Source organism: Pholis gunnellus (genome assembly GCF_910591455.1).
Source record: "Pholis gunnellus genome assembly, chromosome: 21".
NCBI classification, from domain to species: Eukaryota; Metazoa; Chordata; class Actinopteri; order Perciformes; family Pholidae; genus Pholis; species Pholis gunnellus.
In genome coordinates, this window is record NC_136548.1 from 10,397,036 (window position 1) to 10,415,848 (window position 18,813).

Sequence of the window (18,813 nt, forward strand, 5' to 3'; positions counted from 1 at the left end):
TAATGTGCATTGGTCACGTTTTGCAGCTGTCAGATTGGTGCATACACACAAATACAGGGCTGGATTACAGACAACCACCCACTAGCCCCAGAACGCCCACACAGCTTCACTGTGAATTGATTTAAGGTCATTTGATTTATGTCAAAATTTCCTCTGGGAATTTGCGCCACTGTAGTAAAAATCAATCAAAGTGAGTCCTGCCTTATGACCTTATGTTGTGGCCCTACATTGTAGAATATCCCTGCGTCAACATCTAATTTTAAGATGTTTGTATTGTTTTCACACTGTGCATATTCATAAATAACTGGGGATGGTAGGGGGAAATGGGGGCTCAGTTGTTGCCCTCTTACTGTTCATTAGATTGAATAGAACATTTTCTGTTGGTGGGTGATGGATTCACTATGATGAGAGCGTCCTTTCCTTTTAAGTGTTGAAGCACAACATGTGTGGCTTGATAGAACTGGTTATTTCGATTGCTTACATAATAACTCTTGAGAGCTTTTCCTTTCCCCACTGACGCATTTTCATTTAACATTCTAATATCAGCAAGTATTAGCAACATTAGTAAACTGTTTTGAGAGCAAAAGCAGTCTTAAAGCAAAACATCTCATCTTAAATCCCTAACTGAACAAACACGTGTTTTTTATTATCAACTTGTAATTGCCAGTTATCAGAGTAATGCCTTACAGTCATGACTTCCTGGTGTGTGCCTGGGAGGAGCTGAATGTGATGAAATCAAATAATAAAACAACCGTTAATTGTGACTGAGGCACATTACATTGAGTTGACTCATCAGATCACTCCCTTGTATATTACAGATGCAAGTATACAGACCTGTCTCGTAGCACAATTGTTAGGTGAATCATAGCATATGTCCCACATCCCATGTCTTCTGTAATCACTGTTATCATTATGTCCAAATCCCAAAACGTCAGCATAAAGTGCGTTTCCATTTTGTTTTCATTGACATTTATTTTACGAACTCCTTATACTGAACAACTCATTTCCTGCTGGTCTGGGCCTAATTCCAACTGAATTGTCTCCCTCTTTCTGTTCTCCCTATCAGCCTTATTTTCTTTTATTTCCAGTTAATTAAAACAGCACGGAAAGTGGCTGGTGTTTGTTGTTGATAAATTGACAATAATGAAACAACTAAAGGAAATTAAGATGTTGCAAAATTGTCCGTGCATTCAAACTTGATATTCCTCTTGGGACTATAGTGCCACTGCCTGCTTTCACAGAGGCATGATCTTTATATTGAAAAAATACACAGAGCTGATAGTGTTGATTACATAATTGGCCTCATTGGAAAGGGAACTGCAATGATTCCATATGCAAATTATGTAAGTATAGCTTTGACAACAATTATTCATATTAATTTGATATTAAAATAGGGACTTGGTGTGAAGCAAGGTTATTTACTATTGAATTTCCTGGACCACCCTTATACTATACCAATAAACAAGTAGTTTTGTGGATACATTAGTGACTTCCTATTGAGTATTCAGTGTACAATGTTGTTCATATCGACAATTATTTCCTCAGGTTTACTTCCCCTGTAGTAACACTAGGGGGAACCAAATATCTGTGCTTAGACTAACGAATTGTATAGTACTGTGTTTTCCTCAAGATTGAGATAATTAGACAACAGACAAAGAAAAAAAAGACTCGTTCTCATGATTCTACCTTATGGGGAGCGGGCAAAAAAACACCCCCCACCCCGTGAAAGAGGAATTAGCCACTCTTGCTTCAATTCGTCAACAGTCTTCAATTTGAAGTCCCTCCTGCCAGAGCGCTTCCCTCAAGCAGAAGTGCGCACTGTAGCCTGCTATTCACATTCGCAGGTCTATTGAAGCAGCATCTGGACCAAGGACAAAACTATTGAATCGAGCTGTCTGAATGCAGCTTTGGTTTTCTATGTAATGTTGAAGCTGTTTTTTTCCCTCCATGGATGAGACCTGGACAAAAAAAGTTGCCACTTGCAGCAGACCCCTTTGCGTAAAGGACTGAGTCTGAATCATGCATTGCGCAGAATCTCTGCTCACTTACGATTAATTTACAGGAGAGAAGCGCATCTCCACCTACAGGATGCCAGTCGCGCTCTGAATGTTAGCTGCATGGTTTTGGGCAGGGGGTACCAAACTTGCGCAAAAGAGCCTGATTCTTCATAAGTATTGATTGCCCGTCACAAGGTAATTGGCACTATGTCAGTCTTACGGAGGAAATTTGGCGAGGACTACCAGGTGGTAAACACCAACCAGGACATGACTTTTTCCGCACAGGCGAAGAAAAAGAGGCAGCGGTTTGTGGAGAAGAACGGCCGCTGCAATGTCCAGCATGGTAACCTTGGCGGGGAGACCAGCCGATACATCTCCGATCTCTTCACCACGCTGGTGGATCTCAAGTGGCGCTGGAACATGCTCATATTCATCCTCACGTACACAGTTGCGTGGCTGGTCATGGCTTCAATGTGGTGGGTCATCGCTTACATCCGCGGCGACCTGAGCCACGGCGGCCACGACGCGTCCTACACCCCGTGCGTCGCCAACGTGTACAACTTTCCCTCCGCGTTCCTGTTTTTCATCGAGACGGAGGCGACCATCGGCTACGGCTACCGGTACATCACGGAGAAGTGCCCGGAGGGTATCATCCTCTTCCTCTTTCAGTCGCTAATGGGGTCCATCGTGGACGCCTTTCTCATCGGCTGCATGTTCATCAAGATGTCGCAGCCGAAGAAGCGCGCGGAGACGCTGATGTTCAGCCAGGACGCGGTCATTTCTCAGCGGGACGGGAAGTTGTGCCTCATGTTCCGAGTGGGTAACCTGCGGAACAGCCACATGGTGTCTGCGCAGATCAGGTGCAAACTCATCAAGGTACGTTACGCAGTCAGGGTGCACATTATATCCGAACTCACTAAACAAGTAGGCGCGCTTTGGCCGCAGTGAGCGTTTGACTCTTGAAATGCATGCCACGATCGAGGCTGAGACTAATTAACAGTCACTTAATTGGTTTGGAAATTGCTCATTGTGTCTTAAGAGTGCTCTTCAAGTCATGCGTTGAATTTCCATTCATCTCCAGAATTGATTGCATTCCCTGAGGGTCTCTGTGATTTGCAGGGGCTTTGGATTTACGTGAGGCTCCAACATAAGATGTGGGCTATTTTAATGAGTTACCATTTACATTTGCCCCCTGCAGCAACCACTTCAGTAGCTGCATTTGTCCTGGACACAGTGATGTCTTTCTGCTGAGTGTGTTGGTAGTCCCCCTCCAACTGTACACAGATGAGACGAACTGGCCCCCAGGGGACAGTATGTGGGAAACTACGCTTATTGAGTAAAAGATCAATTGAACCAATCCCTTTACTGAGCGGGAAAGCCTAAAGGAATAATGCCACTAATGTGAAGCACAGAGAGCGGACAGTGATTTACCTTTGCATGAAATGTCTGTTGGTTTCAGAGCTGAAGGAATCCTCAGGATGAGAGGAGCTGAGGCAGCTGCTGCTATATGATAAGAGGATAACATGTTGTGTCAACTTCACAACTAAAAGAGACCGAAACTGCACTGTCGAATTACACCTGGCTGTTTTGTGTGTTGTTGCTGGACAACACTTATTATCTACCACGTCTATTCATTTAATCAGAAGCAGATTTTTTTGACAGATGTGGTTTTTTTTATGTGCCAGCAACCCATTCTCCCACTGTAGCAGGAATGTCTTGTACATGGAATCTACTTTTCTCCAGTCCACATTTAGAGGAGATCTACAGGACAGCAGTGCTTTGTTGTGACAGGGAGAGTTAGCGGTGCTTTTGTCGTCTCTGCTGAGTAGCGAGATGATCTGAAGTGACACTTTACTTTCTGGACCTGGAGGGAGAATCACCAGAAAGTTCCCAGTATGTTAATATTAATGTGGCTGTACTTAATGCTTGGTGTTGTTCATCCAGGCATAATAAATATCATTTAAAATAGGTTCTCTCCATGTCATTTATCATCTGATTCGAGTAAAAGTATCCATTAGAGAAATAAGTCACATTAAAAGCCACGACTCAATGACTTATTGTTGCTAATGTTCCAGCTTTTTCTTCAAGTTTTATTGCATTATAATTTACTTTGTAATTAAAAGTCTAGAAAGGCAAAGAAAATAGTGTGTGTTAATTGCAATTAATCAACACAGCATCACAGAGGCACACGTGCTATATCATCAGCTTTTCTCCGTCTACAGAGACCAATAGTTCCATAGAGAGAGATTAATATTCTGTAATAGTCGTTTATGATGCTTTCAACTGGTGATTTAAAACAGAATGAAAGCAGAGTAGGATATTTATCCACTGGGCATGCTGTAATGTTTGACCTTGGTCAAAATTGTCTGTGTCCCAATATTACAGATAATGCTTTAGTATAACTCTTTTTAACACATGGAGCAAGGGCAGATTTGTTATTAAAGAAGAATTACAGGTATAGTTTAGATTATGATCTTTATTTTAAGTGGAAAAGGGGAAAACTTGTGGTGTGAGTCTGTCTGATTCACAACATGAAAAGCTGAACAAGCTGCTGCAGCACTGTTGTAGAGTAGATACATAACCAGTACTTTGGCTGCACTGCACCTCACTCAATTTACCTCCAAGGTCTTTTTTAAGAAGTATTAACCTGCCTGAGAATAATATAATTACTGGAAAGGGGAACGTTTCTTGTTTGAAGTGTTCCCACCCATCTCTTTTTCAGGCCTTGGCTCTCTTTCAAAGATCAGTTAGATTTATGTCATTATATCCTGATCTGGGACTTCTGCCAATAGGTGATGATCTTTAATTAAATCACCTTTCAGCAGTTATTCTTGTGTTGGTGGAAGGTCAAACATCCAGGACGTTCATGTGCCATCAATATTGCCCCAAAGACAACAGTAAACAGTCAAATTGTGCTTTCTAAGCTCACTTGTTCACACTGCAGATTCATATGTTTCATGGACAGTGGGAGATTTAAATATATGCTCCCTTATTAAAAGATCAAACCCTTATTTCTTTGGATTCTAGATTACATGTGTTGTTAAGAAGGCTACATTGCTGCTGAATAGATGAATAGATGCTGTATGCTAATGTCTCTTTTTAAGCCTTTTAACGTTTTAAAGTCAAAAGACACAGTGATGCACTATGAGCTCATAAAGCTACAGCACTGTGGTGTCAGAGTGAGTTGACAACACATCACCCCAGTAGCTCTAGACACACCGTAGGAACAATGCCATGGCTTGTGTTTCAGGTAATGCACTGCTCAAGGTCACTGTCAGACGGGTTGCACACAGAGCTGACTGGAGAAATGAGACATGCTGCAGTAAATCCTAATGATGGAGCTGTGCAAACGCACTCTGACATGGCGACTGCAATCTATTTTCCGCGATAGGCACGGGTTGTAAATTCTTATGGGACCTGGATACTTGGATAAAGTTGGTCACGTTCTTGATCAGCACTCTTTGTTATTTAAATTGCGACGTCATTATTATGCAGGAGTGCGTCTATAAGCAACTCACATACAGTAAGAACATCAAGGTGAAGCATATTTTGGTGCAGCATTCTAACTCTTTTCGACTTTATTTTGTTCCCTTGTTTTCATAATGATCGAGGACACGGTGATAAAAGACGGTTTTCTAAAGACTCACATTGCAGTATGTTTCCATTTGCTATCAACATCAGTGTCAGCCTATATATTAAGTTTTTATGAAATATTTTGTAAGAACCAAAACATCCCACACACTGCCTACTTATCAGGATCCATATGGTGCTAGTGCCCTCTGATTGGTGGCTTTTTTTTCCTGGGCTATGTTTTCGTATATATGACGCCTACATGAATTTGACCAGTTTCAAATCTTCACACGGTATCCTCGATGTTACTTATTATGGAAAGACAAGACTCTCCCGGATGATGCAGCCTCACAGGTTTATGTTAGTTTTAATTATTTCAACCTAAGTTCTAAGCAAGCATCAGTTCGGCACGGTGGACAAGTTTAAAAACAAAATCAAAGGCACCTATTCACGAAATGGATACAGATGTATGTATCCACACTCAAAAGAACAGGGAGGATCCAGCCTTTTCATGAGATGCTATTTTTATTGCAGTTTGACAAAACTTAAATATAGCTTATACTTTAATTTGTGACTTGAATAACACATTTGTGAGAAACATTCTCCCTCGGAAGGACCGTGCATTTCTCTACATCCATAATGCATACCAACTTTAAAAGATAACTGTCCTTGAATATGAATTAATAATAATGCAGCTTTTATTAATAAATCAATAGAATGCAGTGGTGCACTGTCCCCTGCGGCACTGTGCAGCATATGATTGTAATATAAAGGAACATGTTTGCATGTGGTATGCCAGCAGTGCACAGAGGAAACATACTGATCGGAAAATAAAAAATGCAAAAAGTGAAAAAAGTAAAAAGACAGACCGCGAGAGAGGGACAGATGGGTTGTGCTCGTCAATGTCAACAGATGCTCGTCTCATTAGTTTGGTCCACAGCGGGAGATAAGTGATAAGGGCTATAGTTATAGTAGCGGATATAGACAGCCACGGATGCAGACGTTTAGCTAGACAGGCAGGCAGACATGCGAGCATGACTCGCCTCATCTGCCGCGGAGAAGAAGAGAAAGTTGAATTAGCTTTAATGGTGCTGTTGAGAGATTGGGAATGGCAGCTCGGATGTGAGCGTTACGTTTGATGTCCGGCTTAAAAGTTCCAGCTGGACACACATGGATATATGCACACAGAAAATCACAGCTGCACTAAAGACGCACAAAATTCTTTCTAACTTTCAACATCACACACACCTGGACACACACGCTGTCACTGAGGAGGAAGTGAGTCACCAGGGAGAGGGCCTGCTTTCACTCAACCTGAATCTCAGGTGGCTTGGTAAATGAAGCACTCCCTCTATATCAGGACCTCTTCCAAAGGCCATTAATTCCCCCCTTGTGGCACTGACTGTTTAGCAGCAGTAAGAGAACACACCGAGCTTTCACCTTGTTTAAACCATTCAGTGTCAGGCAGGTTTCTCCTTCCTTGGCAGAGGTATAATTTGGTTGCAATGGAGCCGGGAACGGTATGTGAAACATAGCAGCTTCACTGTCATGACTAGAGTTGGCTTAAAAATGACTTCCCCGGAAATTGGTTTCCGATCTCATTAACTTGTACTAGCATTGCTGACGAATGGGACACCTGTAAAAATATTGCACTCTTATAAAAATGTCCTGTTTGCCTGCTAAGAGATGCTGCAGGGGGATTGGCCAGGAAGCTGGTTAATTAACTGTACACAAAGCTAAATTATGTGATAGTATCAAAGGGAAATCTAACTACCTAAAGGAATGTCAATTTGCAAATCCATTCATAATACAGATATTTCATATAATAAACAACAACACTCTGCTGAAAAAATACAGTTTTAAATGTGCATTTAAAGGAACAGTTTACATTTTTGGGAAATAAGCTTATTTTCTTAAGTCAGATGACAAAATCCACCCAACTCTTGGTAAGAAAGCAAATAAGGGTAGTTCCCAAAATGTCATTATTGTGGTTTTTGTGTAGCAGTCTGTTCAAGGTGTGTCTTTTTGTTTTGCAAAAAAAAAGTTGTATCCATGTGGCTTCAGGGTTCTTCTGACTCTGAGGATGATGAGGATGATGTCGTGCAGTCTACGAGGCCACTTGGCCAGCCAGGACAGCTAATGTGTGGATGTATTTGTTGCAGGTGGTACCCTGATGGGAATATACCTGAAGCTGTGATAAGAGTCCCATGAAATAGCTTTCAGAGGACAATGTTCCTCTGTGATTAGAGATAGCTCCACATGAAATAGGATCTCGGGATTGGAGTTAAAGTGAGGAGTGAGTTAAGAGCACAAAAGCAGGCAGAAAAAGCCTCCAAACTAGAAGTAATCGTAGTCGTTCAGGATTGCTTTCATCATCCAAACAAGCGGCGGAGGGAGGAAGAGGGTTATGTTTGTGTCTCATGCCTCGAGCTTTATAGGGATGCTGCTGCTGCAAAATGATGGTACCTTAATGCACACCTCTGACCAGCTTTAGTGCCTGTTTGCCTGACCTGCATGTTTTGTAAAATGGGAGGGGTCGGCTGAATGTCCCCAAAAATCTATGATGACATTTGGAATGGAATATTTATTTGCACCTGAGACTCAGGTTAGTCAACAAAAAAATCTGGCAGAGACGTGGATGGATTTTTATGCGACATATCTTTGGCATTATAGATGCCAGAATAATACACACCCAATACACACCCAATACACACCCAGGCAACAACACTAAAAGAGGTTCTAGGGACCTTTATGTTCTTCTCAGTGCACTTACTGACTTGCTGGGTAAAGCTGTAAATAAGGGTGTAAAAAAAAATGGAAATGGAGACCATTGGTAACATTTATACTTTGAGATACTAATATTTTACTCTCATTGCCAGTACATTAGAGCACTTTAAAACCCTCTGTGGTAGCCTAGCCTAAGGCAAGTGTCATTAGATTATGGAGAAGACACTAGTGCTCGCTCTTAGGAAACTAAGCTCAATCAAATAAAGTACTCTTTTAGCTGTTAAATTAAAACATGGAGAAGCCTTGAACTTCTCGGAAAGCTCATAAAACCTCTTTTCCTGTCAATTGCAAGCCTCTTACTGCAGTTGATACGTAAAGGGTGAATGATTTACAAAAGGAAAATATGTTTGTTTCACCCAGAGGGCTAAAAATATAAAACCCCTGCTCCAACCCCTTTGAATTCCACTATCAACACAAGTTTTAAAAAATGCACATTATAACCTAAACTTAGTAATTTTCTCTTACGGCTGAAATAAAATAGTTCTGCTGCCGCCTCATAACTTGTATGCAGAGTATAGCCTCCCTAACCCATTGAGTGCAGAGCCACTCGATACACAGATGGCAAACAAAATGTCAATTTGTATTCACAGTGATGTTGAGGAAAGAAGGGTGTGACATTTCACAGGAAGACTTCTGTGCCCACAGATCCCTGGCCTGGTGAGGGAAAGTGTCCCCCATCATGCCGTGTCCGTGATGGGTGCTCCCTGAATATGCAGACAGGGAGCCTATATCGCATGTCTACTGAAGTTAAATAAAAATGAAACTCCAAAAGCCAGAGAGGCGGATGTTTTTCAAAACAGACGCCTGGGGAAATAATATGAAAATGCAGAGAAGAAAAGCTGTAAAAAGCCACAACACCTGCCTGTCCTTTAACCCTCGGAACCCCAAGCAGTTTCGGGGGCACATTTTTTCTCCTGTCACATTTTTCTCTCCATGGCTTTGATCTTCACTGCAACATATAAATCCTGCACCTCTATGTAAACAGCACAACCATGCCTAGAAGTAGAGAGAGTAAAGAACTCAAAAAGAGAGTAAAGAACTCAAAAATATCATAACACAGTTACAATGCCATGAACCATAAAAAAGGAAAAAACGCAAGTTGAATTCCTTTGATTTTTTACTGAATAAAAATTGGCAAACAATGGAATTTATACATCCAACATTTGGGTAAGTGTTACCGACGTTGAAAAAAAAGGAGGCTATATATATTGAGCTATTCACATTTGTACAACTCAAAGTTTCACGCAATTGTTGCCACATGACTGACGCAGAATGAAATGTTTTTTACAGGATCGGGTTACTTACGAGATTTTAAGACAGATAAAATGTTGATGAAATTTCACAATATTAACAAGCAGATATGAGAGTAAATGTAAGTGAGGTGAAACAAGATCAAGTCGCTGAGAATTCAAGATGAAAATTTAAACTTTACCAAAAATAAAGACAAATGATCGAAACTAGAGTAGAGGATTCTTTTAACCATATACATTTAGAAAGATGTTTTTTTTTTTTTTTAAATAAATACTTCAATGCTACAAATGAATTGGTAATTAAATTCAGTGGTTGTTAAATTTCAGAATTAGGTATTTAGTTGCTAATAAAATCATTATTGTACATTATTCTCTTCCATAATCCTGTGCTCGGACTCCGTTGTGGAGGAGGAATTGAAGAATGATCCTAAATTACCCTCATAAATAAAAATGTAAATGTTATACATGACCTGATCATTTGTGTTTCCAGTCTCGGCAGACCCCAGAGGGCGAGTTCCTGCCCCTGGACCAGTGTGAGCTGGACGTGGGTTTTGGGACGGGGGCGGACCAGCTCTTCTTGGTGTCGCCTCTAACCATCTGCCATGAGATCAACACCAAGAGCCCGTTCTTTGATCTGTCGCAGCGCTCACTAATGAACGAGCAGTTTGAGATTGTTGTCATTCTAGAGGGCATCGTGGAAACCACTGGTTAGATCAAATTATTATTTTTCAATACATTTTTTCCCTAAAAACTTTGAATAAACATCCTTTTCCCAAATCATTTATTTCATTATCACTCAGCCTGTGGCATAGAGCATTTCTCAGTAATATATAATACTTAAAAAAAAAAAAAATACTTCATTTCATAATCTTTAATTATTCAATAGCACAAGCTCTTCTCTCTCTGTCATATTTCTTTTTTCATATCTTTTCCCTAAAGCAATTCTCCACTTGTCATTTCTGTCCGTTTTTTTTCTACAATTTTCTTCAGAATGTCAGTGTTTTATCCTTTTTGTTGTTTGTTTTTAAAATATTCCTCTGCACACTCGTCTCTTCTCTCCATCGTAGGAATGACATGCCAGGCGAGGACATCTTACACTGAAGATGAGGTTTTGTGGGGCCATCGTTTCCTCCCCGTCATGTCACTGGAGGAGGGGTTCTTCAGAGTCGACTACTCCCAGTTCCACAACACCTTTGAGGTCAACACGCCTCCCTACAGCGTCAAAGAGCAGGAGGAGAAGTCCTCGTTGACGTCGCCCAACTCCCTTCCTCTCACGGCCACCCCATCCACCCCTCAGTTGGGTAACGGTGGCCGCGGAGGCCGCAGGGAAAGACTACTGTCAGCCGACTATGCAGACCATGCAGAGGACCAGGCCTTCAGGTTGCCCAGCAAACTTCAGCGCATGAGCTCCACCAAGGAGGAGCTCCTCTGTAGGAGATTGAAGACAGGGCCAGCCTTGCCTGGGGGGAAGGCCTCCAGCACAGGAGATCTTCCGCTTAGTATTCAGAGGCTGAGGTCAAGCTCCATCCCCGTTGTGAGGCAAGGACAGCTGGATGAGCAGGTCCAGTTGCTGTCCTTGGATGGAGATGCCCAGGGGGATGAGCTGGAGAAACACAGACTGCTAGCAGCCATTAGCAGTATCGCTGCTCCAACCCAAACCCCAGTTCAGATCCCCTTGGTAGGGAGTCGGCCAGAGGACAACCTGCCCGCCAAACTGCGCAGAATGAATGCTGACCGCTGACTTCTGCAGACTACCTTTAAGACTTTTGAAAATTGAATCAGGCTTCATGGGCATTGCATACAAATAAAGACTACTGTGATATGCGTTTTATTTTCTTCCCGCAGATTTTGGCCAGTATTTTACATTTACTTACGGGCTCTCTACTAAGTTGTCTATTGCCACAAACAGAAGGACAACGCCAATAAGCCATCCATCCGCTCATACTGTGAGTCATTTTTGATAGATCACCATCTGTGCCCCCCACTGACTTCTAAGACTTCTGCCCTTCTGCTTGTTTCTTTCACTTGTGTTTATAGAGTTTAATCAAACACTATATTATCTCAAACAACTCCACTTTTTTTTTTTTTTTACATTTAATCAAGCACCAAAGTGGCAGTCATAATCAAGACTGACCTGAATTGACCATTTGCTAAACCCCTCGTCCTATCATAGCGTAGCAACTGTAAGGTCTGGCAGGTCGGTCATTTCTCCACAGGCCTCAAGCAGCGTATGTGGAGCTTCAGTAAGACTTAAGACCCACTGAAAGCAGTGTGACGCAAAGTTTGTCCTCAGTCATTTTCTATAGGACAAGAGCTAATCAATTCACACGGTGTTGTGGGCTTCCTGGCGATGCAAGACTGACCAGCGATGCAAAAAACTAAAACGGAGGGGTTAGCTTTTTCACCTTTATGTGGATGGTGGCCAAATTCACTCAGAGGATCTTCTCCGTAGGAGAGATCCCTCTGCAGTTAAACATGTTCGATGGTGGTGTTGAGCAAAAGTGTGAGGAACGGATGAAACGGTGTATTTATATGCTCTAAAGTAAGCTGCAAAAGTTGTCTGGCTAACAAGCTCACTACCTACAGTACTATCATCATTACCTCCAAGGCCAAGGAGCATTATAATAACAGACTACCTACAGTAGTTTGTGGGGTTACGGGCCATATTAAAAAAAAGTACCCCTAACAACCAGCACATCCACTGTGTAGTATTTTCACAATGTGTGGAAGACGATTTTGGAAGCTATCGGAGTGTAGCTGAGTGTCTTACTCAACTGGTGACACGGACCTGTTAGCTTTAGCCTCAGTGTTTTAGCCCAATATCATAAATGTAGCCATCAAGTGTATATTTATCACACCTGTTACAGCGTTTAAAAAAGAGCCAGCTAGAAAAATCAGCTGGAGTTTAAAGCCAACTCGTGGAGCTAACGTTAGCTTAATTCCTTGTTGACCTCCGTAAGAAATAATACTAAACATGTTGAGTGCCACCGTTATCATTGTAAACTGCTTATGTGCCATGCGAAAAGTAACTAAGGCAGACTGGGCTTAGCTAACGGTCAATCAACCTGAATTGTGTTAAAAAATCATACTTTTATCTATCAATTGTACTCAATATTTGTTTATTTAAATGCTCATTTGATTTGTATGTTTACTACTGTACAATTTTAACTATTTTTACCTCTGGGTGCAGTGTTTGCATTGGCCCATAATATTCATGGGTGACAAAATGTAATCACAGATCAATTTTGAACTCGAGAACTGATTTATTAAAATGTAATGATAAATATTTGGGAATGGAGGGTTGACATCAGGGGACACATGTATTATTGCTAATATAAAGTGCTGAATAATAAATTATTTGAAATCAGAAGTGTGTCTGTGAGAATATTTCAGTAGCTTGTGTGTCACCTGCTGCGATGATTAAACCAACATTCATTAATTACTAAAGCATTAAATATGATTGCGAGTCTATTTTGAAGCAAATCTCAAGAGGGCAAGAGTTCAGAAAGGAAACTCCAGACAAAATCCTTTTGTGGTATTCAAACCGTGGCTGGTACGTTCACTTGAAATCAAAGCCCATAGCCTTTCTCTGACTGCAGCTTCAGTTAATCATTTTAGTTTTCCAGTTGCTGACGGAAGACATGCTGTTCACCAGCCTGGTCAGTAGCACTGGTTTGGGGTCAGTGGTTGATTTCGTCTTGATTGTGGCTATCGAGATAAAGAGTGCTCCAGAAGAGGAGGGCGGGTTTAGACATCGGAGGACATCCAGAGCTAATTAGTCAAACTGCAAAGAATAGCGTAGAACTGATTTTCTTTTGTAATTTTCTAACTCGTTGACAGTGCGAAATTACCTCTGTCAGGCTTAGAATTAATTCAGATAAATGAGGGGGGAAAGAATAACTCACAGACCATTCTTCACACAGACATAATACTGTATAATGATGGATTTAACTATTGATATCATTAAATTGTGTTTGAGAAATGGGTTAGTCTAATTTTCACTTCAATTGTACTTCCTTGGTGGAATGAATGTCATTACATGTGTAGAATAGAAAAAAAACATGTGTTTTCTCATCTCAATCAGGCCATGATATATGTTCTGAAATGGATGAGATCCAACCAAACCAACGAGTCCTTAGCAATAACTAAAAGGTAAATATTATGTACATATGTATTAATGTACAATGTAGTAATACACCTGAGTGTGTTATCCGAGCAGTACCAAATGAAGTCCATCAGCTACAGCTGCATCAAACGTGGTCTGAATAATGGCCATTTTTCTACCCTTTAAAGACACTTATTCTCAAACTTTAGTCCAAAAACATGAATTATCACTGTGATCTCTGTATACAACACCAGTTAGGCTCCTTCATGTTCACAAGAGTTCGAGTCATTGTCAGGTATAGCCTAAAGTTGCATTTGTATGCCACCAGAGATGCAGATGTGGGTTCAGAGCGTGACTCTGTGGGGCTCTGTATGTCTGCATGTTTATCTGTGTGCAAAGGTAAACACAGCGAGGGAGCACAGTGATCAGATCACACATCCATGTTGCCCAGATGCTCATCCATAGTCAATGAGCACAGAAACTGTCGCTTCTCTAAAGCGCGGCGCCATTAGCTTCGTGAGCCGGGTCGATCACGTGAATTGTGAGATCATCTCAGGTTGTGAGGATTCAGCTCTGTTGTATTTTGACTTCTTGACAATCAGTCAAATAGTCAATTACAGATACCAGCAGCTATGAATAAATCTGTATCTATGAGCTAATATGACTTTGAAAAAGTAAAGTGAGTTTGCTCAAACTACTGAACAAGGTAGAGTGGGAGAGTCCGTGAAAACAGACAACTTTCGTCTTTTATCAAGATAATAAAAAAAGTCCACATGCTATTTTATTTAACAGAAAATCACTATGGTCACTATGAGATGTGGTGTCAGCTGTGTTGTGCCCACAGGCTCGCTCTGGGCAGCCTCGGTAAATAGGGCTCAGCTCTCCCAATTGCTTTTCTTTCTTTGCTTTCTCCGTGAGTCACCATACTTCAATTCAAGGGCTCTTTAATTCTATGATGTGCTTTCAGACTGAGAGGTGTACGGATGAGTTTTCATAAAAAGAAAGCATTCATTAGTGGAAAAGTGGTTATTTCAACATCCATATTCTAAGCTTTTTAACTTTACCGCACAGAAAGCAATGCAATCTCAGAGGTCTTTTTTCAGCGTTATAACCTAAAGTAATTTACAAAATAACATCTTTTAATGTTTGCAATAAACCTGAACAACAAAGACGGATTAAATAATTTCAGTGGCAGTCTCACTTTGTTATATTAACAATAGCTAGGCCCGTTTATTTGTACAGCACCTTATCATACGCAGTGGCAGAGGTCATTCAAACGGATACAGGCAAAAGATAAGAAAGATAAAAGTGTAGAATAAGACACATTTAAGTACAGAGACGTTGTATAAAGGCACAGGCAAGTTAAAACCAAATGAATGAAATTAATAAAAAATATCATGAAAACGGATTAATAATAAAAAAGATGGATCACATAACTACGTGTAACGGGAAAGAGGTCGCTCATAGTTCCGAAAGCCTCAGACAATCATCACCCGACTCAGCAGTTCCCCTCTATGGAGCATTTTAGTTCAGTTTATTGTTTTGATTTTCGGGCCAAAGACTTTATGTTTCTTTTGAAGGCTTGTTTCAGACCCTGCTTGCAGCTGTTTTCAGTGATAAATCCTATAAAAAAAAAAACACCGTACGCGACCTGCAGAGCACCCAACAACACTCAGACACAGTTAGCGACTATAGTGAACATTGTTTGCAGCTAAAGAGCAAGACATATCCCTCAGGAGTTGGAGGAGACCAAAAACAGAGCTAAAAGGAGAGTAGAAATTGCTCTGCAGGTTGCTATAAATGTGAGTCCAAATGAATGCTAATGTTGCTCTGTATCTGCTGCACGGGGAAATAGGGAACACTTTATACTGTGCGCTTTTTTCACAATAATCTAACCAGCAGGGGAGGGTGTTGTATCCTCTTTTTAAAGCAGGTCATGCCCTGATTGAAATCTGCTCAGAGAGAGAGAGCTCAACATGTTCCTGCCCTATTACGAGCCCTGTCACTCCATTACAGAGTGACAGAATCTTATTACATGCCCCCTCTTGCCATCCTAATTGGTTTTTCCCACCAAGACTTTTTCAAACCTTCTGAATTACAATCCTACCACTGTGAATACAAAATCACTCAGCGCACATTAGCAGATATGCACCTCAGGAGCGGCGGCTGCTGCTTTGAGTGTCTTCACTGGGCTTTTCTTTTCTTAAAATGCAAGGAATCCTTTCTTTAGTGATTTTAGTGAAGAGCTAGTAAAGCAGACAGAATCATTTACGGCCTGTTTGAATCAAAGTGCTTCATGACTGTAAATGTATGAGCATGTTCCTCTCTCTTATGAAAATGCCTGCTTGTCTAATAAATATTTGATTGATCCTTTAATAAGTGAAAAGCACTGCTTGGGGAAGGCAGTCCTGTAACGTGTGACTTCATCTGTCTAGCACTAGATAGAAAAGATGACCTGAATATTTTAGGTTCAGTGCAATGTTTGTTGGTGCAAAGATTAATGATTGAGAGATACTTTTTGATTGTTTTTCTCCTGTGACAAACTTAAGAATATGGTTACTTCGGTCTCCTATTTGCAAAGTTCTAAACTTGTGTTATTCATCATATATTCATATATTCATATCAAATTGCACTCTTTTATTTATGTTACACACACCAGCACAGCACCCAAGCTCCCATTGAGACATTCAGTTGGTGACAAAGCCAACATTTTCCTGTCTTTGATCGGTAGAAAAAAAAATGCAGCTCCAGCACTCGACAACCTCTGGCAACTAAAACAAAAACATTCAATCTCCCAAAAGGCCTTTCGTTGCTCACACAGTTCGCAGTCTTCATCATATTAACATCATAATAACTCATCTTCCCTCGCTGGATCACCTAAGTAACACATTCAGTAAATACTATGTGGGATAATTTAGTAATCTTCAAAGAGTGGCTCGAGAATGAAGACTTGTTCATGGCCCAGAGAATTTACATATTTTCAGACAATTTACATATTTTCTGGGACATGAAGTAATCTCAGCTCCTCTTCTTGATTTCCATCATTCTCATAACTTTTGAGACAGGATGTTTTTCTCTGTCACACGTGAGATATCAGCTTTAATTGGAACACTAAAAGTGCAATAATCTTCTGCGATTACAAGATGCACACGAACGAGAAGCATTCAAATACTGGTAACACAACAATAAACACTGCTGACTGTTTTTTCAAACTTCTGACTCCAACTTCCAGTCTCCCACAGATTTATCAAGCCACAGCATATTGGTAAATTAAATTGGCTTACATATTTTCTACCGATCAGTAATTCAATCTTTGTTCAGGTATATCCTATCAAATTAAATTGCCTCCAACACAGATAAATCGGATCAGCTGAGCACACAGACTTATACAGCGCAGTGCTGAGACAGGTGGATGTTTCATGCACACTAAATTTGATAAATAATTCTTCTATTATACCCAGATGCAAGGAAGCAATTCCCAGAAGAGCTGGTGTGAGACGGCGACTGCTATAGTGAGGAGGCTGCAACTGACTGCTTCTTCAATAAGTGAAAAAGCAACAACTAACATCTACGCTTTGACCTGCAGCGACTCTGTTTGAAGGCAGGAATACATTTCATTTCAAATTAAGCAAAAATGTGAAATTACACAGGTCAGTGGTTCCCACAGCCATAGCAGATGAACCCATCAGTCTTTTGTAATTACTTTGACCTAGCCGTTATTTAAAGTCCCATTGAAATGGAATATTTGAGCGGTGTGCAGTTACAAGAGGGATTTAAATAAAATCTTACGCTTTTGATTGGACCGCTACGAAGTGGGCGGGTTTAAGTTGTGTGAAACAAACTGTCTCAGGCAGATGCCTCAGGGACCGCGGCTGGACACGCCTCCTTTGTCTCTTAGAGTTGGAGGTTGATTGACAGAGGTCATGATATTATCGGTTGAAGTTGGTCGGTACTCGTTTACATAAGCACACTTCATATTTAGTTTTACAGGAAGGAAAGATGACTAAAATCTAATATGAAACTGCAAGAAAATATTATTTTGCATATATTGTTAAATAGGTGCACAATATGTCCGGGATGTGATCTAAAAGGGTTAAAAAGTTTTTTTTTTAAATGTAATCTTGACTTTAACTATTAATGAGATGACAGTGGATATAATAGTGTGGAGTAAATGTTTCATACTTTTTTCATACAGTTGTACTGTTAATGTCAAGCTTTTGGCTGCATTCTTACTATACTTAACTTGGAGTGGCAGAAGGTGGATGTTCCAACCATTTATCCATTCATTTGAGTTTATTTTGTTATCTATTTATCTAATAGTGTTACTTGTATCATTTCTTTTTTATCCATTCATTTTAGCTAATTATTTCAGTCTACTCTTTCTTTCCATGCACACCCTGGTAAAACTGCAGAATGAATTTGAGAATCACTGATACAGGTTCATATCTGAAGGCACATGAAAGGAAAGAAAAACAACCAACAAAGCCGTATTCAGGTCAAAAAGTTTTCTGAGGATTTCTGGACACATTACTGTGGAACTGGAAACTCTGAACAGATTTGCTATCAGTGCAGCATAATAATGACCAATAAAATGCTGTCTTGCACATTCGCCAGTTTCAAGAAAAAAAAACAGCAGCTGAGCAAACACGCTCTCCAATCTGGCAAACACACAAATGTTGAGTGCACATGTCCCAGACTGGCCACAATGCCAGTCTGTCTTCTCGGAAAATGATGCAGCGCTAGCCAGCACACAAGTTGTGAAGAAGCTGCATCTGTGTCCTGAACTGTCTTTCTTATCCAACTCCTGCCAGGCAGATTTACATTCTCTGGGTGGGGTTAATCACTGCATGGTTTGGGGACACATTGGTTAGGCAGCAAAGTGAGTCATTTGCACCGTGGGTACTGACCTTTCCATCCTTGTCTTACTAGACAAGGCAAATTATTCGCTTATCTGGGTAATAGCTGCTGGAACAGCAGTGACACTGTGAAGCCAGATGGTTTTATTTGTTTGGCCAGCAGAGCTGGTTAGCTATGAAGTTATGGGACATCAGGCAGGAGGGACTTGACATACTATTGCACCTTTGTACTACAGTAAAAATACATT

At 40.7% G+C, this 18,813-nt stretch overlaps 1 protein-coding gene across 1 annotated transcript; it reads left to right on the forward strand.

Annotated features, from left to right (window-relative positions):
* Positions 1–2,119: 2,119 nt before the first annotated feature.
* On the forward strand, positions 2,120–11,345 carry LOC306712673 (G protein-activated inward rectifier potassium channel 1-like; the record flags this gene model as incomplete). The annotated part of the gene is made up of 3 exons (XM_079182063.1): positions 2,120–2,873; positions 10,095–10,311; positions 10,672–11,345. The coding sequence occupies exons 1-3, from the start codon at positions 2,205–2,207 to the stop codon at positions 11,343–11,345; spliced, it is 1,560 nt and encodes a 519-aa protein (XP_079038189.1). The 5' UTR covers positions 2,120–2,204.
* Between the last annotated feature and the right edge of the window lie 7,468 nt (positions 11,346–18,813).